General features: G+C 40.5%; 2 protein-coding genes across 3 annotated transcripts in view; one reads left to right on the top strand and one right to left on the bottom strand.

Annotated features, from left to right (window-relative positions):
• Positions 1-1,823: 1,823 nt before the first annotated feature.
• SPATA4 (spermatogenesis associated 4) lies at positions 1,824-10,596 on the top strand. Its single transcript, XM_077815492.1, has 6 exons — positions 1,824-1,939; positions 2,039-2,537; positions 2,882-3,000; positions 4,650-4,867; positions 7,384-7,497; positions 9,220-10,596. The coding sequence occupies exons 1-6, from the start codon at positions 1,839-1,841 to the stop codon at positions 9,315-9,317; spliced, it is 1,149 nt and encodes a 382-aa protein (XP_077671618.1). The 5' UTR covers positions 1,824-1,838; the 3' UTR covers positions 9,318-10,596.
• An 829-nt stretch (positions 10,597-11,425) lies between these two features.
• Positions 11,426-26,687, bottom strand: part of WDR17 (WD repeat domain 17) — an 88,645-nt gene continuing 73,383 nt past the window's right edge. The window contains exons 22-30 of one of the 2 annotated variants that reach the window (XM_077815490.1): positions 26,027-26,166; positions 22,668-22,688; positions 21,049-21,187; positions 19,823-19,964; positions 19,617-19,719; positions 14,776-14,877; positions 13,443-13,541; positions 13,038-13,221; positions 11,426-11,723 (exon numbers count right to left, since the gene is read on the bottom strand). In XM_077815490.1, the coding sequence (XP_077671616.1) occupies positions 11,604-11,723; positions 13,038-13,221; positions 13,443-13,541; positions 14,776-14,877; positions 19,617-19,719; positions 19,823-19,964; positions 21,049-21,187; positions 22,668-22,688; positions 26,027-26,166 (1,050 nt within the window). In that variant the 3' untranslated portion in view covers positions 11,426-11,603. The remainder of the gene's footprint in view (positions 11,724-13,037; positions 13,222-13,442; positions 13,542-14,775; positions 14,878-19,616; positions 19,720-19,822; positions 19,965-21,048; positions 21,188-22,667; positions 22,689-26,026; positions 26,167-26,687) is intronic. The other variant, XM_077815491.1, reaches the window with a different exon arrangement.

Genomic DNA, 26,687 nt, shown 5'->3' with positions numbered 1-26,687 from the left:
GTTTGGGGGGTCAGGGCTGGGGGTTTAGGGCTCAGGGTGGGGTGCGGGCTTACCTTGGGCAGCTCCTGGTCAGCAGTGCAGCGGTGGGGCTAAGGCAAGCTTCCTGCCTGTCCTGGGACACTGCACTGTGCCCTGGAAGTGGCCAGCAGGTCCAGGTCCAGGTCCAGGTCCTAGGCGGTGGGGAGGCCCAGCAAGCTCCGTGCACTGTTCTCGCCCACAGGCACCGCCCCCCTCCCGCCCCCCAAACACCCATTGACCGGAACCAGCCAATGGAAGTGTGGAGCTGGTGCTCAGGGTGGGGGCAGCGTGCGGAGCTTCCTGGACCTGCTGGCCGCTTCCAGGGTGTAGCATCGTGCCCCAGGACAGATAGGGATTAGACTGCCTTAGCCAGGCAGCACCGTTGACCAGACTTTTAATGGCTCGGTTGGCGATGCTGACCAGAGCTGCCAGGGTCCCTTTTCAATCAGATGTTCCGGTCGAAAACCAGATACCCGGTCACCTACCCTTATGCAGAATTTCCCATTTTCGAAGTTCTGTGCAATCTGCAAACATTAAGCCTGATAATGGAATGACTGATCAATACTGCTTTTATAGCCAGTTAAATATCTAGAAGTAAAAATCAGACAGTGGTCAAGTGTGAGGGGGGAAAATAAACGTAATAGTAGAATCAGGTTAGGAGGAACCGCAAGGGTAATCTAGTCTAACCCCATGCCAAAATGCAGGATTTGTTGTGTCTGAACCATACAAGACATTTTGGACAGAACATAACACCACAGTTGTACAATCAATACACTTTCAAGCCCATTGGCTTTAGTGGGTTTTTTGCTTGTAAAACAATTCAGGATATGGCCTAATTACAAAAAAATCTTGGAATAAGATTGCAAGATCTAAGAAATAAGAAAGGAGATAGTGCAGTAAGACGGCAGAATGTACGTGACTAAGGTGGACAAACACATGGTGAATGGATCCTTAAAAGTGACTAAGTGTCCTTTTCAAAGTCATGATTGTTGGCAGTCAACACGATGCATGTCTTGAGACGAGCCAAAAGGCTAATACTCAGATAAACTGAGTGGGTTAGAGAGAAGAGGTGGATGCACAGATATAATTTCACTAATGGCTGTAAAATCATTAGCTCTTAACCTAGATAGTATTAAAAAAATCAACTTTTTAATGTTTTTGGATATCTAGCAAAATAAGGGAGAACACTGCAAAGAGACTAAATAGATAGAATCAGATCTCTAGACAGCCGGCATGTGCTTTTGTACCACATCTCAGATGAATTAATTCTGCTATTTCTAGACGCGTAAACACAGTAGCAACTGATCAAGACTAAAACACCCAGAGGAGCTGGTAACTGATGTGCATGACGCTGGTCTGTACAGGGGGATGCTGTTGGTGTGTACGGGGAGCTCACAGCTAACACCTGGGGCACGGGCACATGACGGTCCGCAGGCGCCTACCTGGGGACCTGTGTGGTACGATGGCGCCCCCTGGCACGGCAGTCGCTGCCCAGCTCGGCCAGTAGAGCGCTAGCCGCAGACTCCGAATAACGTGCTGGTAGCTCAGAGTTTCGTGCAGCCGCTATTGCCGGCCGTCCATTGGCTTCCAGCTACGACCACGGCGCGTGCGCACTCAGGCAATACTGCTCACGGGTTGCCTGGCGCACGTGCGCGCCCTAGTCATCCTGGGAGAATCTGTGGGCAGTGGGCGGAGTCGAATGAGTCCCCGCCTACTTCCATAGTTTGTGGCGGTTGCTTGGTAACTGGTCAGCAGCTAGAGGACACTGGGAAAGGGGGCCCTATTGCGGCTCGCGGGCAGTCCCAGCCTCTCGCGCCCCTATGTCGTACTCGCACGCCCCCAAGCGCACGGGGCTGCCCCGCGCCGTGCTGAGGTGGCTGCAGAGCCTGGACCTGAGCTTCTTCCCCAGGAACTTCCGACGGTGAGAGGGGGCGGGGCGGGGCGGGGCGGCTCCGAGCCGGGCGCGCCGCTGCGCGCGCCACCCGCCCTCCGCCTTACCGTTATTGTCGTTATTCTCTAGGGACTTCTCTAACGGCTACCTCATCGCCGAGATCTTCTCCTGGTATTACCCCGAGGACATCCACAGCCACAGCTACGAGAACGGCGCCTCGCTGGCCACCAAGCTCAGCAACTGGTCCCAGCTCGGCCAGGTGAGGGGGCCGCCCCGCCGTGGGGCACGAACCCGGGCAGCGGCTCGGAGCGGGGACGGTGCGCCTGGTAACGAGCACCCAGCGCTCGAGGTTTCCTTCCGTGTGAGCCCTGCCTTGCCATGGCCCCGGGCGCGTCGGGCTCGGAAAGTTGGTGCAGCGATGGCGGCCCCTTGGCGCTCCGCCCCCCTCCCCCAGGTATTGATTGGCCGCGGGAGGTGCCCGGCTGAGCCCTGCACGCTCCGCGGGTCCCTGCGGACAGTCCCGGGGGCCGCTGCCGAGCTCCGCGGGGATGGCGCTGGAGGAACGGACGAAACGTCACTCACCTGGCCAGCCCTGGTGACTTGTTCCCGGCGCCGGGCCGTGCGAATGGTGAGGCACCCAAGGTTAAATCTTGGCCTTGCGGTTTTTGTATTGCTAACCATTCCAACTCTCTTAGGTTGGGCAGTTAAGGGGGTTCCAGTTGTTTTTGGGAAGAAAAAGGTTGAATTTTTGCTCAGTTTATATTCCAGTTCTCACCCATAATATTGCATATTTTCTTTAATTGCTGTTCCTTTTTGGTTAAGGGGTGAGGGTTTGAGTGGGATTGGATTGGAAGGGGGCTGAGAGAAAACAAAGTGAGTGATCACAGGTCAAGTAAATAGCATGGAAGGATAGACCTGTGCCTCTCAACTAATAGGAACTGAAATGCTCTCTGTTTTTATTTTTTGCTATAGTTTTTTTCCAGAAGAAAATTGAAGCCTGTCCAAGAACTAATAGATGGGACAATTCACTGTAAACCGGGAGCAGCAGAAATTTTGGTACAAGACATCTACTCAATGCTGACAAACGGACGGTGGGTGCTATTGTTTACAGAAGCGTATTATGTATCAGGTTTTCTGTAAAGGACTCATTTTAGTAGCATATTAATGAGTAGTATCTAAATATTACTCAAAACCTTCAGATTTCTGAAGCCTTGGCGTGAAGTCTACTGGAGTTTTGCCATTGACTTCAGTAGGGCCAGGATCTGATGCCTGCTTCACGAGAGAAATAACTTTTAAATTCCTAGTGAACCTTTGCCCACATCACAAAAATCACCACAGTCCTGCTCTGGTTCATTCATTGAAAAAGCAAAGTTGTTTAATTGACAGTGAGGTAATTAGTGTTGTGTGTGAAAGCTTACAGAGCACATAGTATTACCTAGGATCTCTTTAAAGTGGTTATCAGCATATTTCTTAGCAGCCCTGAAATTCACTAAATAAAAATGGTATAAAGAGCAAACCCATTAATAAAACAGATGGTGTTTATAAGTATAAAACCATAGATCCATATGCTCTCCTCCAATTCTGTGAGCGTAAAGGAGCTTATGCCCACTGAGCTAAACGGGGGGATGTGCAAGAGGGAGTGCTGCTTCTTCAGAACATGCTTAATTTTCCCCAACCCAGCAGAACCCCAATTCTGTGGATGGAGTTGACGATGATCTAGTTCTGCTAGATTCTTAACCCCTCAGCATACCGTGGAACCTTGTGTATGTTACTGTAGACAAAGTGTGTAGCACCTACTTACTGCTCTGCAGTTTAGAGCTCCGCTGATGAGGGTTACAGCAGCAGCCATAATTAGGGAAGCCACTGTCAGTGTGGTTTCTGGGGCCAGGCAGCAAAATGGTGTTAAGGGACATTTGTATGGATGCCCCTGATCCCTTCAGTGGATTTCAGAGATTTGTGAGTTAAGTGTTACCGTCCACCAAGAGAATTACAAGACAACACAATGAGTTTCTAATAATCAAGCTTTATAAGTTCATATGGCCAAATTCTGCTCTCCACTTTGGCCCCATGACTCACTCTGGTGGCATATAGAAGGCATAAGTGAGCTGCAAGAGAATTTCCCCAGCACGGGAGTGGCATAGGGCTGACATAAGTAGCCTTACATTAGCCTCCCTTGTAGTCCACACCATAGGGGGTTAGCCTGAAGTGCCGATTGCTGTGCAATCTTTAGGCAGATGTGGAGAGTCCTATGCATGTGAACAGCTTTAGTCACATGATTACTTGAGTGAAGTAACTTGCATCAGCAAGTGTCTGCATGTTCGGCTTCCAGGTTAGACAGCTGTAGAAAGCTCTTGGTGCTCTCTGGCTTCAGCTGTGACTTATATGTGTTTTATCATGAATCGGAATGTGAGTGGAGATGGCTCACAGAAGGCTTTCTCTTAAGAATGGTCCATACTTTGGAAAAACGTTTGAGAGTTTTGGTTTAGTGGACTGAGTACTAGGAGTTCCTGTATTCTTTTCCTGGCCGGGACACTGACTTGTCTCTGTGGGTTTGGGCAAATCGCTTATCTCTGTGTCAAGGTTTCCCCATTTATAAATTCCACACAATGGAATTGTAAGAATTCTTTAGTAATATGTAACCAGTATCTTGAAAAGTGTTGAGTATAATAATGTGTTCAGTATTTATTAGTAGTAACGTAACTGACTCATTAACATTTTGCTTTTTTTTTCTCCCCCCCAGAATTAAAAATATTCAGGATGAGGTTGACTTTACAGACCACTATTATCAGGAGCAGTTACCGATGGTTGCCAGGTCAACAGCTTCAAAGGCTATCAAGAACAACATTAAGCTAACAGAAATAATGATAGAGCCCAACATTAACAAAAATAGACAAAAGGTTAATGCTATCATCAATATGCATATGCAACAGAGACTGGTAGAGAGGGAAGAGAACCCAAGTGAGTGGTTTTTCAAAGCAAGTATAAAAAACTGATGTACATAGTGCAACTGATTGTTTCCCATGTTCACTGTCCTACTTTGTTAGTCTGATGATTGAAAATGGAAAACAGGCAAATATTTGAATGATCTTTGGGCCAAGTCATGCTTGCTTTAACTACAACTTGTCACCCCACTGAAGGTAGTGGAACTATTGGTGTGAGTAACATGAAGAGGATTAGCAACTGCTTAGGAAATTATAAAGAAAACATCATACCACTTTCTGATTACATCATTTGAGGAAACATTTTCAGCCAGTTGCATTCAAAGTGAACAGTGATACTTAGATGATATTAGTGATATAATGATGGAATATAGCTGAAATAACAGATAAAGTTTCCACCATTGCCATATTACTTACAAGTGATTCATTCACTTTTTGCCATTCCTTTGCATTAAAAGCTGCTGCTGCCATGATCACTTCTTTAGCTGGCTTAACTCTAAATAGTTTAAGTGTTTCTGGAGCAGAGAGATTTTCCTTGGTACTCTACTGATTTCCTGCTAGTAAAAACATACGAACAGGGAACTATTGAACCTAAGTTTTTCACTTATCAGGTTAATTTAACTTAATTGGACAGTGGGCCTGGGGAATGCGGTGAGTTGGCCCATATTTCAAATGTTCTCAGTAAGCCTTCAAGAGTGGAAGGTGAAATACATACTTTGAGCTTGCTTAACTATTCTGTTTAATTCTTTTTCACTTTTTATGATCTTAGGTGAATTTGCTAAAAAGCAGCTGATCTTTACTCTTTGATCCTGCAAACACTGACACGTGTTTAACTTTACTACCATAGATCCATAGAGTTTAAGACCAAAAGAAACCATAAGACATCAAGTCTGACCCCCGTGTGTCAAGGGCTGTTAAATTTCTCCCAGTTACCTGTGTATGAAGTGCCATAACTTCTTTGACTAAAGGATATCTTCCAGAAAGGTATCCAGTCGTGATTTGAAGACATCAAGGGATGGAGAATGTACCACTTCCGTTCGTAGTTTGTTCTAATGGTTAACCATCCTTACTGTTCTAAATATGGCACAAATATTTTTTAATTTGAACTTGGTTGGTTTCAGCTTCCTGGTTCTTATGCCATTTTCCACTACATTAATATCCCTTTTAGTACCTGGTAGTTTCATCTCCTAAAGGTGCTTATACACTGTAACAAGTCACCTCTCAAATCTTCTTTTTGATAAGCTAAACTGCTTGAGCTCTTTATATCACACTGTAAGGCATTTTTTCCATCCCTCAAGTGATTTTTGTGCCTTTTTTCTGCACCCTTTTCAGTTTTTCAACATCTTTTTTAAAATGTGGACAACAGAACTGGTTACAGTATGCCAGAATCAGTCTAACTAAAGCCATATACAGAGGTAACATCACCTCCTTATTCCTACTCCCCACTTTATACATCTGAGGAACACAGTTACTCCCACAGCATCCCACTGGAGCACGGTGACCATGGCACCATGTGGGGGTAGCCTAAGCCCTCTTCCCCCCTCCCCCGGTCACAAGTAAGTGATTACATGTTCAGTGCCTTAAGCTCTAAGTTAGCTGCTCTAAGCAACATTTTCTAGGAGTATACGGCTAAAGTTTGAAAATATTACAGGACTCAGATTGATATGGCACAAATGGGAACATCAGTCCGGATTGTCAGTAGAAAAGACACATGGTCAAAATCTGTCTAAATTTAAACTTGTGGGTCAAAAAGTTTGGATTTCTATAATGACAGCGGATATTCTGTGTCAAGTAATAAATGAGAACAAAAAAATAATACTGCTTTTGTTCTTCAAAGTGCTTTATTTAGTTGGCCAAACTCAGCACTAATACACCTGGCTATTCAGAGAAGCACATTGTAATCTGTTGCAAAACAGCTTCTCATGCTTATTTAAGGATAAGACCTATCTCGGATTAAGGGCTGGTCTACACTGGGAATTTACATCAGCATAGCTACGTTGGTCAGGGGTGTGAAAAATGTACACCCCTGAGAGACATAGCTATGCCAACCAAAATCTGGGTGTACACAGCACTGGATCAAAGGAAGAATTCTTCCATTTACCTAGAAGCTGCCTCTTGGGAAGACAAATTACCCTTGTCAATGGGAGAACCATTCCCATCAGTGTAATGTCTACAGTGGAGCAGATGCAGTTTTGCTGCTGTAGCAGTTTAAGTGTAGACATATCCTTACTCTTCCCACAATGTGATTACTAAAACATATCATAAACTCTTAAACAAACAAACAAACAAACAACCCACCACCACATAAACTTATTTTGTGTGTCCCCTTGTGTATAGCTTTTGCTGAATAAAATTACGGTATTTTTTGCCAGAGCACTTTTTTCTTTTGCTAGAGTTTGTGATGATCTTGGTTTCTTTATTTAGATTTTATAGGTGGGAGTGTCTTTTAAATAAAAAAAAATCACTGAAGAATTGTATGAAGGCTATGACTATGTGGACTGTAATGAATGAATGAATTGTAATTGTGTTTTGAAGAGCGGTTTAACATTAAACCAAGCTTGGCAGAGCGTGCAGTTCGTCATCAAGCTGCTGTAGACCCCTCTGGGAGTGTGGTTAACATCAAGAGAGAGAAACTTTCTTTTATATCAAGTAAGCTTTCATTTCAGTCTCTTCCACTGGAGTGTGTTTTTTTTAAAAATTTTATTTTACATTTATTACATGGATAAGTGGTCTTTTTACTAAAACTGTTGGACCTTATTAGAAAATAACTACATTGCTTCCACAAAGTTCTTCTGAGCCTCAGTGGCAGCATCTACAGATGCTGCTTATATTTCAGGAGTCGAAATTGCTTTTCTTCCACACCATAGTGTTTTGGCTTACGATTCAGAACTTCCACCATACTTAGTAGCACAGTCTGAAGGCAGTTCCTTCTCCAGTGTAATGGTAACAGATGTTCTTTATTTGCTCCCCAATGGACAAATCCTGCAGTCCTTACTCAAACAGAACTCCCAACGAAGTCAATGGGTATTTTGCCTGAGTAAGAACAGTAGGCCGTGCCCCTGATTGCATAGATAGCCTTTGTATTTATATCTTGAAGGCAGACAGTGAACCTTTGAGAATATTAGTTGAAGCTTTTCCTCACCAAGAAAAAAGTAGTGGATATGTAAAACCCCTAAGAAATTGTAACTAGTTAAATGGAAAAGGTTCCAAGACAGTTTGTATGTTCGAAGGCCACAGTGGACCAGTGTTTAAACTGGTCAGAGCTGTGCAAGGGTGGATACGAGTTGGAAGGAGGTCCAGCAGTTAGAACTCTATTCTAGTACTTAGGAGACAACAGTTCAATTCCCCAATGGTTCAGTTCCAACAAACTTCGTGTGTGACTTTTGGCAGGTCTCTATGTCTGTGGTCCCTGTTTGTGAGGGGAAAAAAACGGGGGTAGTAATGTTATGGTTACAGGACTAGCACCACTTTCTTCCCCTCCATTGTCTGAATGCACCCCTTCAGGTGCAGTGTCTTGTGGGATGAAACTGTGCAGTTCTCCCACTGCCAGATCAGATCCTGGACTCCAGTACCCTGGATCAACCGTGCTTACCCTAACAGGCCCCTTAAGTGGTGGTAGCTTATTCTTGAATTGACCCTTTGAATTCATCTAGTAAACCTCTATCAGACACACATGTAAAGTATAATTGATAAATTATTACAGCTCACCCTCACTTCTGTCACCTAGTACTTTCTGCCTCACAGGGATGTCGTGAGGATAAATATATTGGAGTGATGCCCTCAGATACTATGATAATGGTATTAAATAGTCTAAATGACTTTTGTATCACAGTTCAGCTGTTCTTTGCAATCTCCAATAGAAATGGGAAGTGGATTAGCAGAGTCTCCTAGTGAGTGATTTCATGTGGAATCCTGATCATGGTATTATAGAAGAGTCCAGTAACAAATCTCCTATGATAGTTTGAGGTATACTGTGGTCTGGTCTGCAGTTTTTGTTGAGATTTAACTGTTTTGGTTAGAGGTGTGATTTTTTTTTTCTATCAGGATAGCTAAATTTGTCCAACTCCTAGGATGGCTGCAGTTCTGTCAGTCTAAAGGTGCTTATATCAATGGAAATAAGCTATATTGGTATAAGCAACTTTATACCAATTTAACTGCATCCATACTAAGGGGATTGTACAACCAACCGGTTTAACTATATACCAGTATAGCTAAATGGGTACACTCCCTATGTGTAAACAAGACTTGTGGTTGGCAGTTTGAGATAAATTTCATTGTATTCCAGAGGACATGTTTTTATAGTTAAATTGTATGATAATAAATCAGCAGCAAAAGTACATGGGTGCATTATTCAATTGGTTCTTTTCTTAGACCGAGGACGTCCAGAAATCAGAGGCAAAAGTGGCGTTCATTTCAAAGAAATCCAGGTGAAACAAGCTGACAGATGCTCTTTTACTGCGGATGTATAAATGCGGCAGCTCCAGGCACCTAGCCAAAAGGATTCTAACTGAACACTGAAAAAAAGTGTTGGAGAGACCTCAACTTTGAAAACGTACAAGATCAACTTTATCTCTATAATTCTTTGACCATATCCATTGGGAGCGAATTGCCTGATTGGTTTCAGTGTCTGTTAAATTAGAGCATTATTTTCTTCTAGTAAATGCCAAAACAAAGTACATATTGGAAATCTGATGTTTGTGGAAGTGTGACAAGCGAAATCATCACTAAACAAAACAGTATCTAAAATATACATCTCTGTAGTTTCCCCATTGTTAGACAGCTTCCTTCAGTGACTTGCTACCATAGTTGTTTTTACAGGTCAGCCTCCTCCTAGACTTGATTACGTACTAGATTGAATTGTTTTTAATATTTCAAGTTCTTTGTCAGTGAAATTTTCCAATTTACAGATTGCATTGGTGCAAGATGGGTAATGACGATGTGGTCAAACTTTTTGCACATTGTGATGTGATGAGTTGAATAAATTAGACAGTTATACTTGGTGTCCTTTTGTATCTTGAACTATTGTACATTGATTTTTACAATCTTTGATATAAGATTAATTTTTAGTAACATATCAAATAGTTGACATGTTTTTCGTCATTTTGACAAACATGTGACTTTGGTAGAGACATTTTATTAGTTTAACACTTATTACAAGAACATTAAGATTACAAGAGATTTTTTCAGAGCACCTGTTACAGAGTATAAAAGTTGTATGGCTTGAAATATTTTTGCCTGGAAAGCTATAGAGAAATTCAGACACGGTACAGAACAAAACACAATTATTTGAAGGTGAAGACATCAGAAATGTTTTTTTTAATTTAAAGGGGAAATAACTATAGTTGAGCAGTTCTGCTTGACAATGAAATCACATTTTAGCAAACAACCTGAAATTATTTTGGGAAACATTGATGCAGCTATGTTTTGACAGTTGCGACTACATATTGTAACAGTAAATGCACACTTTACAATATTTTGTCTTATGTTTTTTCCCCCACATAGGGTAAGGACTACGTTAAAGCAAATGCAACATAATTTTTGTTCACAAAGACTATTAGCAGACATATTTCTAATGTAAAAAGTGCCCTTTGACTCAATTTTTATACTCTAAACCTAACAATGAAAAAATAATTTATCTTCCTCAGTGTCTAAAAAGGGAATAGATTTGTCTGAGGTTCCACATTAAGGCACAACTTCCACAAATTGATGCAGTTTTACTACATATTTATAATTATTTAAAAGATTTAAGTACAGCAGTATAAACCTTCAGTATATTACCAAAGATTTAAAGAATAGAGTGGCAGTTGAGTCAATCCTTCAGATTCCAATTCATTCATGGACATTTGTGTACATAATACTAGACATGAATTAACCATCTAACTAAATAAAGCAATGCCCACATACTTATGTATCAGTTCCTCAATACCATACAATTTTTTACAATCTATACAAAATTAAAAAACAAGAATTTTAATTTACATAATGTATTTCAATAATTTTCATTAAATAAGCTGTTTATTACTTACAAGCTATTTATTAAAAAAATAAGGTTCATAAAACACATTTTAGTGCTCATTTAAAATATAATGGGGGAATGTTAAAGATGGACTTAGAAAATATAATAATTTATCCTAATCTAGATATTCATCAAAATGACTTCTCTTTTCCTGTTAAAGCTTAAATATTTGTTGTATGGAAAGATTTTTTTAATTAAAAATTGAAGTATTTTGACTATGTTGTCATTTAATTTACACTATCACTCTTTAGAATCACATTTTACTAAGTATTAGATACAAATAAAAGGGAATACAGAATGTATGAAACTCAGCTGTATCTCAGTGGCAATTCATAAAAGCATAAATAAATGCGTACTGATGTATTAAAAATGTCTTATGAATTTCAGTTTCAGCTACCCTAGTATTTTGGTAATGTTCAGATATTTCTTTACTTGCTTTACTATTTGTTCACCAAAATTTACTGAAATATTTTTATGTTGTGTGACATCAGTATTATTGTCTTAAAAAAAAAAAAAACAACCATGGCTGTCAATTATGTAAGGACATTTTTTCTTTGGATTATTATATAACTTTATAAAAATCCATTTTTCATTTTCTCACTTACATTTTGCAAAATTCAAATAACTGTCCTTCAGGAAGAATCAACTGCCATCTTTCTGTCCTTCAACAATCAAGGTTAAATTAATGTTAACCTGCTGGATGTTACTTGTTTTAAGCACTACAGAGGAAAAAGTCTTATCAGAATGGGTTGAGTCGTATTCCTGTTCCTAATGGTGAGAAGGGATTCACTTTGGCCCACATCAAAGCATCATTCAGTGAAATAGCTGATTTTCCATCTTCAAGGAAAAACACTGGACCCTGTGAATGTTCGAGGGGAGGAAAAAGATACACATCATGTCCCCATACTTCCAGAAGAGATGCAGTCTAGCAAATGCACATTTTTACTTCATCTGATATGAAAATGAATCGAGAATACAATGCTAATTTATGTGATAGCTACAGCCACATTAAAAAGTTATACCTGTTATAATCAAGTCTGATTAAAACTGTCATACTCAATTTATAATGCTATACTTATCAGGTAAACAGATGTGTCCTAAAAATCTGCAAGCCCAAATTTCATATTTCCTAAATTCCTGAGTTAGATACATTTTAAAATAATAATTGTCATATTTACAAACTATCTTATCATTAATGAATTCTTCCTGTGTGGCTATTGAGTATGTAAACTCTCCTGTTGTCATAATTACTTCACCTCTCTGAGCAGCTATGTCAGTGGGAGAGCTTGTCACTCGGGGGGGGGGGGGTAGCTTTTTCACACCCCTGAGTGACTTATGTTATACCGAAGTAAACGCTGGAGTGTACAAGCCCAGAGTGTCTTCAAATTGCAGCATGGTCTGGAGAAACATGCCTGGCAGAATTGAGAGTCTCTGTTTCCCTATCTGTAAAAATGGCAATAATAATGATACGTACCTCACAGGGATGTAGTGAGGATTAAAATACGTTAACTACTTTGATCACAAAGCACTGTATATGTGATAAATGTAATTGAAAGCTGATTGTCATGTTTGAAAGTGTATCCGTTATATTATTAAATTATGGGGAGACGACGAGAACTGTCCTCTGAAGGATCACTGATGTATGTTTTTAATTCATGTAATGGCTCCTGGGTACTATAGTGGTTGGCATTCTAGAAATGCACATTATAACACAACACATTAAGGACAGTGTGAAGTCTAAAATAAAACTTTAATTGTTTTCAAGTCAAACCACGGTAAGGTTGGCAATAGATCACATACATTAAAAATGAGAGAGCACGTGCTAAGAGAAATTTCTATTCCTTATACAGACTAAAAACTTTTGACTGCTCCAATTGGGGATTTCAAACATTTTTTCCTCCGGAATTTTTTCTTTTCTCTCTGTATAGCCTACTGTAGTTAAGACAGTGTCCTTCAAGACAAAATGGCAGCTTTTGCCAGTGCAGGGTACTCAAGCAATATTCCAACAATATTCCCCTTCCTCAGAGGTTTTCTTTTGAGAATGCTGCAAGCCTCAACAATTTTCAATTTTTATTCCACCTCTTCACTTGAAAACAATTGGTTTGACTCTTTAAAGTAATTGTTATTTTATTAAGTATTCCAAAAAAAGCACTCAGGCTCCATAAAATGGTACCTGTATCCTTAACCCTGTCAGACAAGAGATGTGAACATCTGAGTGACTAGGAAGATTAGACCCAGTGACGTAATCCAGTCCAATAATTCCTTTAAGAGGTTCTTCTTTTATTCGTGATACCAATGTTGAATAAACCATTCTCTGTGATTCGGATGGAAGGGTATATGACAATTCATCAGTAGATCTGTGAGTAAAATATATTTCATTTTAAGCTATGCATTTCATTTGCAGTATACCTCAAGATGAACAAAAACAATATTATTTCAAAATGAAGTATCTTAATTTTTACATAAATTGACATATTCATATTCTACAAAGAAAAAATGGGATAAAACATTTTATTTACAATGAGCATATTTAAATCATAGTAATTTCTATTATGATAACTTTACATTTCACACATACTTGTTGACTAACTGAGTACAAGCTCTCCAAGCATCTAGTTCCTCAGAAAGCTGTTCAATTTTCAGGGGTACAGATACCTCCCTTCGTTTTAAAAGCTGACTAAAAAAAGAAATAAAAATGAATTAAGATATCTTCCTACAGAAAAAATTTAAATCAAGAAAATATACATTGTTAGAATTGAAGGGAAAATAAACTAGAAATTAGCAGTATCAATCTGTCTGAGTAAATGTTGAATTGACCATAAAATTGGATATTTTTGCTATACCACTAGAGTTAAATTTATGAATGATTAGTTTTTATATTTTCACATATAATTATCTTGATTTAATGGCAGAGTTTTCCTTTGAGGCCTATATTTTAAGGCTGTATATGCTTTTTTTAAAATGACATTTACTGAATCTTATAGGAATTGTGTGTCTTGGTACTGACTGATGTATGCTGAAATGATAAATACAATATCTGAGGATGTTGGACGGCTAAGTGGGTCACAGTAAAGTGATTTAGCACAATATCTGAAACAACCTTGTCTTGACTGAGTACATGTGGACATAGGAATTTTCAGAAAATTAACACTGGACCTAATTTTACATATACTAGAGCAAGAAAAGAGGGACAGCTTTTCAATTTACTCAGTCCCTGATTCTACAAGCATGCATGTACTTATGTTTAAGCATATATCCAGGGCCATTTGACTTTACTGGGACATCTCGTGCTTATGTGCTTTGTTGGATTGGAGCATAAAAAGCTATGAGGTCAGATTATGGTGGATTTTATAGGTCTTGCAGGGTCAGGCTAAAGAAATACAGCTTTAGAGGGTCCTTGTTCTCCTGAAACCTATATGGATTCTGTGAGTCCCAGGACGCCTCAAAGCTTGATGTCTGAACTGCCACAAATAGGTTATTACCTACCTATTTTTCCTTAGCTTCTTGTTTCTATTATAAAAGAGAATATCTCATCCTGGTATTATTTCTCAAATCAATTTCAGTCAAATAAAATTACAAAGTACAATTGATAACTTATGATAAAGCAAGGACAAGATCTAGAATACCTATCTACTTATAAAAACAATCTTTTCTTTCAGGACAATCTTTTCTTTCACACAGTTTGACTGAGGCCCAAATTCTGCTTTCAGGCTGACCCTTGTGCCTGTGCGATGCAAGAAGCCAATAGAGCTCTGGGTGAGCACAGGAGTAAATCCACATGAGCTCATTGCAAGAATGGGACTTTAGATTGATAAGCTTCTGGGGATAGGGGCTCTCTTACTATGTACCATAATCCTGACCAAGGTTTCTGGGTGCTACTGCAGTGCAAGTAGGTAAATAATTAATATTACCTTGTGTATTCATAAAGTGCAGGTACAATGCTAGCATACTGTCTTCTAATAGCAAGTAAAGCACCAATGTAACCAGACAATATCAGCAGCTCATTCCGAACTCTAAAAACAGAAAAGGATCAAAAGTAATCAGAGTTTTTCAATCATCTGTAGAAACTTTAAACAGACTATTACTCTACTAAATAATTTAAAATATTGCTTGATCTGTGTATTTCTGTAGGGAATGTGTGTGCTGCCTGGTTGATTACATTTAAGTTCTAAACCAGATAACTGTAAACTACATTTCATGTGCTAAACACCGATTCCATTTATTGATTTTTATTTTTTTCTCATACTTCAGAATAAAAGGCGCCACACATGGACTCTGAGCATTTTCAGTTGTTTAAAATAACAAACTCAAGTAAAAATTTCAGACAGCTCACTCCTTTCAGTAGGCTGCAGCTCCACATACAAACAGTATCATCCTCACATATTAGTTAGTACTTCAGTCCTCTCCTCAAAAGCAGGGGCCATGGTTACCGGGCAAGTTGCACTTTAGATCCCTTTTAGTTCCTCTTGGTGCATCCCTTCCTGACAGGCCTGACTCCCCTGCACCCGTCTCCAGGGTGGAATCCAGTGTTCCAGTCACTTTGGAACTGGATCTCTAGGTTGCAACATCTCTTTCTCAAGAGTGTTAATATGACAGGGTCAACTGGGTTTGGCACCTGTAAACTCTTTACCTCCAGGAGCCTGCAACAGCAGTCACTAAAAGTGACAAAAACAGCTTCTTCGAAAGAAATCATAACATATTCATTCACTCAAAAGGTACAGATTATGCAGAGCAAAGGGTAAAAATGAAGGTCTATATGTATATTTCCCCTTACCTAACTCTTAACATTTCCTTACAAGCTTTGATAAATTCATTAATCTTGGGGTTAGGAGAAACAGCCTGCTTGCTGCAGAGTCTCTCTCTATCAGAGACTCTCCACCAGGCAGCCTTTGATATCTCACACCTCCCCTTCTTTGTTCCACCAGGGTCTTTTAGACCAGCGTTGCTCAATGACCAGTCAGTCTGTGGAGTGGCGCCAGTCCCTGAAATCTCCCTGACACAGTTTAGAAAGGCAGCAAGATGGTCCCTGGTATCAAAAAGGTTGAGAAACACTGTTTTAGAGTATGTCTACACTACAGTAAAACACCAATGGCTCGCCTGGGTCAGCTCACTTGGGCTCACAGGGCTCAGGCTGCAGGGCTATAAAATTGCAGTGTAGATGTTCAGGCTCAGGCTGCAGTTCAGGCTGTGGTGTCACACCCCAAGGGCCCCCACCCCCCCAGGGGGTCCCCTGGGGGAGGCAGATCAGCATTGTATATTGCTAACACTGTTGCAAGCATCGTAGGGCAATTTGGGAAGGGTCAAAGGTGTGAGTGGGGAGTGAAAGATTCTTTTGCAGGCTGCGAGAGGCCAAAGGGGGAAGGAGAAAGAGAGCAGAGAACAAGTTAACTCAACACTTCGGCTAGCTCAGTCCAAAAATAAAACGCTGGCTCCAGCTCAAGGCCACAGCACACAACCAACGCTCGGCGGCCTGGCAAGAAAGACGGGGAGGGAGCCTAAATTCCAACTCCAACCAGCCACAAAAAAAGAAAAATTCAACTGCATAAACCTGCAGTGGCTGCAAAACCAAGCAAAACAGTGAAGGCCAACAAAAAATAAAACTAATGTAGTGTCCCTAAAGCCAGGATGTTTTTAAAAAACCAAAAAAGCCACCAAAGGCTGTCTCGGACTGGTACGAAAAGCTCGGGGGAGCAAAAGTCCTGAACCAAAATGCCCCCAAAAAATCCTAAGGTTTAAAACCCTCCCAAGAGCTGAAGCAAGTTGAAGATTGGCAGCGAACCCTAAACAACCTGTGCGCACAGGCCAGAACTCCTGTCCATCCTTCCCCATCTTCTTCTAACGTTACATCCAGGCCTGGCCAGCCTCGGGTAGTGCATGTGTGAGTATGAAAGTGGGTTAGGGCTAGGGGCACTAACGCTTTCTTCCTTCCTCTAAGTGACGTGGAGAGCACCCATCACTCTCCGCAGTTATTTTATTATTTTATCAATAAAACTTTAAAACTCAGTTGCTTAATGTGCTCGGTCATCTTCCCCCCCGCCCCCAACAATCCTGTCGCCTCAGCCTAATCACCTGATGCCTCAGGCAGATTGGTAACAAAAATCTGTCACAGTGGGTCCCTCCCCCGTTGCAGGGTCCCAGACCCCACGGTCCAGTCTGAGCCTGAACATCTACAATTTGCTGCAATTTTATAGCCCTGCAACAAGCTGCAATTTTATAGCCCTGCAGCCTGAGCCCTGCAAGCCCAAGTTAGCTGCCACAGGCCAGCTGTGGGTGTCTGACTGCAGCATAGACAAACTCTTAAAGGTTTAGTATTCCCTTTGATTGTAGGGTTAGGTCTGGGAAATGTAATCCTGGTTAGCCTGGATGGAGGCATGCAGGGGCATTCCCCAATTAATAGCTTCCCCCGTTATTCCCTTAAGGAGCCTTTTCTCTATCATTGTTTTGTTTCCTATTTGCTTCCCCCCACAAAAGCCTCCTCTGATTTTATGCAGTCAGGCAGGATAACGTCAATTAGGCAAACTGAATGCATTATATCATATTTATAACCAATAATAAAACTCCCTTATTCTCTAAACCAGGCAAAACATTTAGGCTTTGTCTGCACAACACAGCTACACGGCCATGTCATTAAAAGTTGGGCAGTGTAAACACTGTTTGTCGGCACTTTGCTGACAAAATACTTCCACCCCCTAGGAGCGGAGTTCACGGTGTTGACAGGAGAGCGCTTCTGCCGACAACGAGCTGTTTGCACTGCCACTTGCCGCTGCAACTTTTGTCTTTCATGGGGGCTTTTTTAAGCACCTGTGAACGGCAAAAGTTTTGTCATTCAATTGGCAGTGTAGACAGAGCGTTAGGCACTGCAGGGTACTCCTTAAGTTCTTAAATCCAGGCAGTTCAGACCAGCAGCAGGAGGGCATACCAGATCCCTGGGGCTCTTATGGAAAATGCTTTCTCTGTTACGCAGATTTACCATCAGTGTCTCTGGTGATCCTGCTTGCAACAGTGGCTTTGTCTACACTGGCAAGTGAATGACAAAACTTTTGTCGTTCAGACGTGTTAAGAAAACACCCCTCCCTCCCCCACCTCCCCTCCAAAAGACAAAAGTTTTGTCAAGGAAAAGCGCCAACGTGAAGAGCGCTTTGTTGGCAAGAGCGCTCTCCTGCTAACAAAGCTACTGCCGCTCGTTGGGGGTGGAAGATTTGTGTTGGCAGGAAAGCTCTCTCTTGCTGACAAAAAACAGCTACACTGCGTGCGCGCCTTTTAACAGCTCAGCTTCTAACAGCACAGCTGTGTCGCTAAAAGCTGTGTAGTGCAGACAAAGCCAGTGTATCCTGGAAACAGAGGTGCTCAGCTACACTCTGACCATTTAAGGCTTTATAAGTTCAAGCCAACACCTTAAAATCTATCTGCAGAGCCACGTGCTCTCTACAGAATGGTCTAGTTATCAACCAGACAGCTACCTTCTGCACCAGTTCCAGCTGCCTATTAAATTTAAGATGTATCCCCCACAGACTGCACTGGGATAGTCTAACCTTGCAGTGACACAGGCATGAATGATAGTAGCTATATCTGAATTTGAAAGAGTATGTCGTACTCATCTGGCCAGACGTAGATAGTAAAACACCTTTTTGATCATGACAGTCACTTCTAAATGCAATCTTTGGTCTAGCCAGACTCTAGTTATTTAACAATGGCAGCTGAACACCCTCCTCTTTGGTGCAAATCAAATCTCCACTAACTCTTTGGGTTGTTTCTCTCAACCTACCAGCATCAACTGTCTTGTCTGGATTGAGCCTCAGCCAGCTTGCTCTCATCCATTCCCCAATTTCACCTGAACCCTGCATTAGTCTCAACAGCTCCAGCTTGATCATTTGAGTTGGAGACAAACTTTAAGGTCATTAGCCTGAAAATAATACCATCTGCTTCTCTTCACTAACTCCTTCAATAGACCAAATATACACATAGATACAAGAGGGGCAATAAGATGGAATCCTGCAGGACCCAACAAGAGAGTGCCCTTACAGTTGACAAATAATTGCCTATTACAACTCTTTGGGTCTTCTCAGCCAAGAAAAAGCAATCTCCACCCCAGCAATTCCTGCCTCAGACCAAAGATGGGTCAGCAACACTTCATGATCAGCAGTTTTAAAGGCAGCTGACAGATCTAGAAGTTAGGAAGAATACCTGATCATTGTTACCACAAAGGGAAAATTAAATGCAAGAAGTGCAGCCTGTGTACTAAACCTAGGTTTATACCCATTTTGACTAGAGTGTCAATGAGTTCTGAGGAAGCTAGATATTGTGATAGTGGTCTCACCACAACCTTCTCGATAACTACCCAAAATAGGGAATGCACAGGTTGTGGCCTGAAGTTCTCCCAACACCTTTGTCAATTCAGTGAAACTCAACCAGAGAAGATCTTGCATTTGTCCCTTCAAGATCCTGCTCTGCTACTACAGATGCAGATAGGTTGGCCTGAATCTGAATTTAGGACCTAACCTTCAGTCCCAACATTTGCAAAACACCCATTGGCTCAAAGGAAGTTTGCCCATGTTAAGGCTGATGGATTAGATCATATGGTTGTATTTGTTATTTTTATTCAGGTGGCTAAGCTGAGAGCTATGTTGTAAAGATATCCAAGTGATTGCTAGCTGTAGGAAAGAAGCAGAACACATGACTGTAAACAAGGAGAAAGAGTAATCTTTAAAAAAGAGGGAAGCTTCAGTTTTATAATCATGGGAAACATACTCACTCACTACATTTATGCAGCACTAATCTTTCAGTGCGTATACAGCTTAGAAGATCAAGAAAGGGACACACTGAATCCAAAGTCCAATCTGAGCTACTAATTTGTTCTGTTGAAAAATACAAACAAAAAATGAAAATGGTAAATACCAAGCAGAAAGAAGCCAAACAAATGACTACATTGAGATCAGGTTCTTCCATTCATAAGCCTACCTTTAATATACTGAATGCCAACAGGAAGGGCTTCTTCTGGTTCTGTACTTAACAAATAGTATTTTATGGTTTCAAATATGTCTCCATTTGCCTGAGCAGTCTCTGCTAGCTGCATACATTCTTCTATACCTGGTAGATTACACTAGAAAACAAAGGTTTTACACAAGAAATAAATAGTTTTGTTTGAACATGGTAAGGTTCAAGAAACTATGGAAGTTCCCATAAAGCATAACAAAAACAGATTTTCTCTGATATGAAGAAAAGATCATTCTCTTTATTTAAATGTAATAAAGATTGTTTTCACGGACATGTAACTCACCACTAGGAGAGTACACTTTGATCCCCTGTACAGGGATGCATACTGGTAGAGTCAGTATGCCAAATGCCTGGTGAATGTCAGCCTCAGTGTCTCAGAACTTTGTGAGGTCTTTCTGTGACAAACCTGTTGTCTAAGAAGTGACTAGATGAGCAGTTTGAGTCAAAAGTAAAGTAGTCAGAGGAAGCAGACTCTTCCAGGCTGCAGAGGAAGTCTGCCAGGCAAAGGAGCCAGTGGGCACCAGACGCAGTACCACAGAGATCAGGGTAGTGGGGGAAGGAGGCATTCTTTAATATGACTTCAGAGACAAGGAGACTATAAGCCCTATTTACAGATGACTCTTATGACCATGAGCAATTGGAAACATTCTGCACTGGGGGGAATCCAGATTCTTATAGAGTTGGCCTTAGTCTGCTACTGCACACATAATAAGAACAGCCACCACCAAGCTCTAATCATCAGCAGATTTCCAAATGCTTAATAGAGAAGGAAAATCCCATTATTCTCATTTTATAAATGTGGAAACTGAGACACGGAGAAGTGAACGTGAATTACCCACAGTCACCCAGCAGGCCAGCAGCAAAGCTGGGAATAGAACCTACGTCTCCTGAGTCCCAGTCCAGTCTGATGGTCACTACATCAAACTGCCTTTATAGCATACCAGAAACCAAATACACATTTCTTATTGTGCATAAACTGATGGTAAAAGTATTATGCAGATTAAACAGAACAAAAATGGATATGAGGGACGATAATACAACATATTATTGGGGCCAAATTCATGCTAGGAATGAATTTGTCCTTAAGTGTTATGAATTTATCTACATATTAAGAAACAAATCAATACAAACATTTACTTGAATAGTAAAATGAGGGGTTTTTTTTATTAATAAAAGCCCCTTAAATGTACCTTTTCATGTAGGTCATTTATCTCTGCTGTGGATCCAGGATAGAAGGCACATAGCTTTACTAACTGCAGTTCATTATTGGGAATCATCATGAGAAGATCTGCTGCCAAGTCCCTGTGCAAACAGAAAATGTGGCAGTTACTCTCAATGACATGTAATGGTGGAGATGCAGTGTCAGAGGTAAGACTGTTTTCTTTATACTCGCCTTTCCTCTTACACTGAAGAAATATGTGTTGTTGCTAGGGAAATGGAAAAGGGTGATCAGTCCAGTAAGCCTACATTATTAGTGTGATACATGAGGCTTATAAAGAGAGTACTGCCTCTTTTTGCCCTAGTTTAACTCCAGGAAGTTGGTAAGGTGCAAAGCTCCCAGAACTTCATGAAATCAACATTAGTCAGCACTAAAGCTAACTGAAAAGTGTCTTGTAATTACAAGATGGGATTTTAAAACAGGAAACAGGGACACATTTTCAGCCCAGTGCACATGGATTTGCCGTTTACAAGAATCTCACTGCTGAAAATACACCCTCTATTATTTTTACTTCATCTTACATAAAATAGCTCATAGGGAATATTTATTTATAAAATAATTAACACAGCAAAATTTTTAAATAGTTATTTTATGTGCCCAATACTTCCTTATCCTGGCTCCTGCTCTTTCCCCAGTTTTCTGTGCCTGTTCCTTGCACCAATACAAGCACCAAATAGGCACTCCTCCAGGTCTGAACAACACTTCACTTGTTACCCAGGGAATGGAGCTGTTAGCCATAAAATTTAGCTCTCTTCATCAGCAGAGCTATCTCTGACTGATGTTCCTGAGTCTATGATCCCCACATTTGTTTTGCCAGTAATTGTAGATATTCATTAATTAGGCCAGAATCGAATACACAGGAACTGAAACAGGAGTGACACCTTTGGGAAATATGGGGAAATGCACAATTTAGCCTCAAGCAAATGCAGATTGAGGCCGTTCTCCACACATACACATTTCCACAGAGTATCAAGTATATGTCTGTATAAGGACAGTTACCATCTGCCAAAGAGCATAATGCACCTGGAGGTGAAGCAAGGGTGCCATTCATTCCCTGCACTCTAACTCATATTGGAGAAAAGGACCATTTAGGTTCAAATGCTCCTCAAATAGGGTGCAATGTCTTCTTGTTGAATTTTCGCACTATATACTTTGATGGGGCCAGGGAAGCTGGCATGTCCTAGTCATTATTCTGCCATTTTCTTATCACTCCCTTCCATTGAGGAGTGCGTTTTCATTTTCCAGCTCTACCTGATTTAGAATAGTTCTAATACCTTTAAGATATGACCCTAAATGTACATTCAGTTAAAAACAGAGAGACAGAGTGATACAAATCCCTATATTTTTATTCTTCTAATGTGTTTACTCTTCACTTGCAGAGTTATGTGGTCACTTGAAAATGTTAGTGAATTGTTGCTTTGCAAACAACTTCTACCCATCTACCATTTTACAAAACATTTATATACATATTTTATCAACACTAGAAAAAAACAAAGAAACTTATACTTTAAGGTTATTTTTAGCCTATGCCAAAATCATAGCGCTTCAATGGATTTTTTAGAATCTCTCTCTTTAGAAACAACAAAGTACCTGTATCCAAGAGATGGAAAGCTAAAAGGAAGATATTGAAACAGTAATGAGCAAAAAAAAAAAAAAGTTTTTGTTTACTAAATAGGGGACAAATTACTGAACAAACAGCACAACCATTCCAACAACCAGATAAATTTGGCTTTGTGAAACAGCAGCATCAAATTACACCAATGGCTTGATTCTAACCCCCGCTGCAAAATTGAATCAACAAGCTATTTGGAATATCAGCTTGTGTCATTCAACATATAACAGCTAATTTTCCAAGATATACAGAAGCCATACCCAGAATGCAATCTTTGTGGAATCCTGAAATGGCTTTCAAGATCAGTTCCTAAAAACTATTTCCATAACATAGTTTTGCTGGCATGTGCTGGCCTAAGCAGGGAAAAACTGTTTTTAAAAAAGTTGGTAGAAGTCAGTTGAGACCATACATTGAAAACAACTGTTTAATGCAAAGGTCTCTGTCATCCAAAAACTGTGTTACCTGAAATGTTTTTCAAGAACCAATCTTGAAAAGAAATTCAGGATCTAGCAAAAATAGTGCAACTGAGGCCAGTGAAGTAGGAGTTAAGCTTTCAATAAATAAATATTATTAGGATTCATCTACGGGAAAGAAGTGCCATTTTAGGAGTGGTAGGAGGTGATGGGCACAAACCAAAACTAAGCTGACATTATCAAACATTCAAAATAATTTTCGCAATATATTTTGTGTTTGTTTTTGAGAGACTACCACTGGACGAATGTATAGTAAAATGTTCCATCAATAACCTATTCTGTGGCCTGCGTTGTGCAGGAGGTCAGACTAGATGATCATAATGGTCCCTTCTGACCTAAATATCTATGAATCTATGAATTATAAGTTAATCAGGGATCTTCCAGTATTCTGAGAAATGCACTATAGCAAAAGAAGAGTGCTTCAGAAGAACAGTGGGTATTTCTAAATTTAGACTGAGTTATGGAAAAGTAAAGATTTCTAATGGTAAAGGGAGTTCCATATATGTTAGAGCAGCCAGGATTTCTGCTTCTCACTATAATGAGATATAGGTATAGCATAGGTATTTACTATTGCTATTTTGTAGTATCTGAAAGGGGTGGTGAACTGTGTTGCAGCAATCTCTGTCTAAAAATTTGTGCAACAACTGTAATTCTGAACACTGAGTTTACAAAGACTGTATAATGTATACACAACTGTTGTCCCGGTAATATTGACAAGCGTTGGTTGTATTAACTGGGATGAGGTCTTTAGCTCAATGCAATGGTTTCTTCTAAGGGCCTGTCTATATGAACAATTAGATGTGGCAACATGGGGTGTGAATCTACCCTGCTACCCTTCTGTGGTCTAACTGCTCCTGTGAACCCTGCTGACATGCATTAAGAGTTTGTTAGAGTGCTTTCAGCTAGTCCCATTTCAAAGCAGACTAGATCAAAGTGCTCTAATGAACTGCTAATGTGAATCTTAGTCTCTAAAGTGCCACAAGTACTCCTTTTCTTTTTGTGAATACAGACTAACACGGCTGTTACTCTGAAACAGGGTACATACAGTTAGACCTCAGCAGGCGAGTGCAGAATAGATTCAGAGACTCAGCTTTTAGTAGTCTAATTGTTTGTGTAGACAACCCCTAAGTGTGCATGGGAAAGTTACAAAGTGTTACAATTGTACCATTTCATCTATCTTCCTAATTCTATCTGCAGTGTTTCCTGTTCAGAAGTTACACAAAAGTAACTGTGCCCAAAATGATGGTGTGTCCTACAGAATAAGAATAATCAGGAATCTCAGGCCTGGTCTACTCTAAGGGTGGGGGGAAGATCGATCAAAGTTACACAACTTCAGCTACATGAATAACATAGCTGAAGTCGATGTACTTAGATCTACTTACCGCGGTGTCTTCACTGCGGTAAGTCAACTGCTTACACTCCCCCGTCGACTCTGCCTGCGCCTCTGGCTCCGGTGGAGCACCAGAGTCGACAGGAGAGCGCTCAGCGGTCAATTTATCGCATCTTCACTAGATGCGATAAATCGACCCCTGCTGGATCGATTGCTCCGGAGTAAGTGTAGACATGCCCTTAGAATGCAGGGATTCAACTACTATTGTAAGGTGTGTTGTATGTGGACATGCCAGAACAGTTTTGTCAAAATTTTTGCTGTGCTGACATGCCAAACCATTGTAAAGACAAGAACCATAAACCAATCATTTTATGCAATCAATGTTCCTGCAATGGTTTCTTTGATTAAACTAGACCTATTCTCCTGTGGAAAGGAGGTCAACTAGGCTACTCTTGGTGTATCTCTAACTGCGTGATCAAATACCAACTTTGACAACAAAACGAAAACGTAGTTGTTAGATCCTTTTAAAAACAGACTGGCTGTCCCACATTAATTCCTATTTCTCTAAACAAAATACAAGTCCTAAAACCATGCCTAAAGCTGATCCTGCACACGGCATCATCTTTTTCTCCCATTATATGTTGTGCTGTCTATCACAGAATGATAAGGCAAAACTGTACCCTGCCACAGTAAAACCAGTGCATGGAGGACATTGTAATACAGGACCTTGTGAAATTTCCTTGGATGACACAAAGGCATGGCCTCCTTCTCCCGGAGAAAGTCAAACAGCAATTCTGTGGGATCTTAATAACTTCTCAACTCTCCCAGCTATATTTGCAGTGCCATATTAAATTACCCCTCTCCCTCCTGGGTGTTTATGCCTTGCAATCCTTTTAAATACCACATCACAAATTTTTATCTAAGCTGCTGTTCACTCTTCACCTATGGATCACTTTTGGCCTTACTTCTTCCAAGTGACTTTTGTTAAGTTTCTTTCTCCAAGTGACTATTTTTATTCACTTTTATTAAATTAGTTTTAATAACTTGATTTGGGGCAAGTGAAGGAGCTTTACCTGTTCAAATACAAGTTAAGAGTTTGGTAATCATTGAGGAAACACTGCACCTGCTTACTTATTTACAATATGTACGCATGCGTCTGTTTTCTGAGATTAATGAGGAATTGAGGAACATTTGGGTTCTTTATGCATTACAGGTCTGATACTGCTATTCTTGCTTAAGCAAAACACTAACTGCCTTTAATAGTTTGCCTGAATAAAGACTTCAGTATAAGGGCCTATATCTCATTTGGCATACTATTTCTCTGCATTATATATTCCAGATTTCACCATCTCGACCTGGTATATATTAAATGATATCTCAATTTGTATCTCATTTCTGTCTGCGTCTGTCTTATAGAACTACAGAGGATTCCAAATGATAGCTTTATTCATATCATCCTATGGACTTCTGTCAGTTATAACAACTTTGTGTTTTGTTAGAAAAAAAAATCTTCTTTGGAGTAAGAAATTCTTACCATGTTGTTACTGTCATACATTTTCTTGCTAGTAACTCTAGAGCATAATGTGTTGCTTGCGCTGCACTTTCTCCTAAGACAGTACCCACACTGACTGCCAACTCCAGTTCATTTCCACGAATCAGGTTTGCCATGGCAAGCTTGCTCAATAAGAAAATCATATCAGTAAGTGACACAAGCACTTTTTAGGATTCACTGTGACTAGCATGTTACATTCATTTGTGAGATTGTGCTTTCTACAGAGTGACAAAACATGCATTAATTACATAAACTAAAACTTAAAAGTTCTGCTTCTGAGAAGACTCAATAATTGTCTACCACATATCTGTGATCTTTTTATGAACAGAACTGCTTTCCTTTAGCCCAAACTCTAACATCATCCTTTGTCCTGTCAAACAGTCTAGAAAACAAATATAAATGAATATTGTTTCAATGGAATCTATGATTCTCAGTTCCCAGCATAGACTGCAGGGGTGAGAGAAACCAGGCTGCCTCCCTGCTCCTGAGTCCAGGAGACTTCAGAGTGGAGGTAGGAGCTTCCCCATCCTCATCCCACCCTCTCCTTGGGGTAAAGAGCAACTGAGGTGCCAGCAAGGACTGCAGAGGATAGGAGAGGCCACAAGACTTTTAAACACTTCTAGTTATGCTGTAACATAGCCAC

The sequence above is a fragment of the Eretmochelys imbricata genome, chromosome 4, assembly GCF_965152235.1.
Source record: "Eretmochelys imbricata isolate rEreImb1 chromosome 4, rEreImb1.hap1, whole genome shotgun sequence".
NCBI classification, from domain to species: Eukaryota; Metazoa; Chordata; order Testudines; family Cheloniidae; genus Eretmochelys; species Eretmochelys imbricata.
This window is presented reverse-complemented; position numbering and strand designations above follow the sequence as displayed.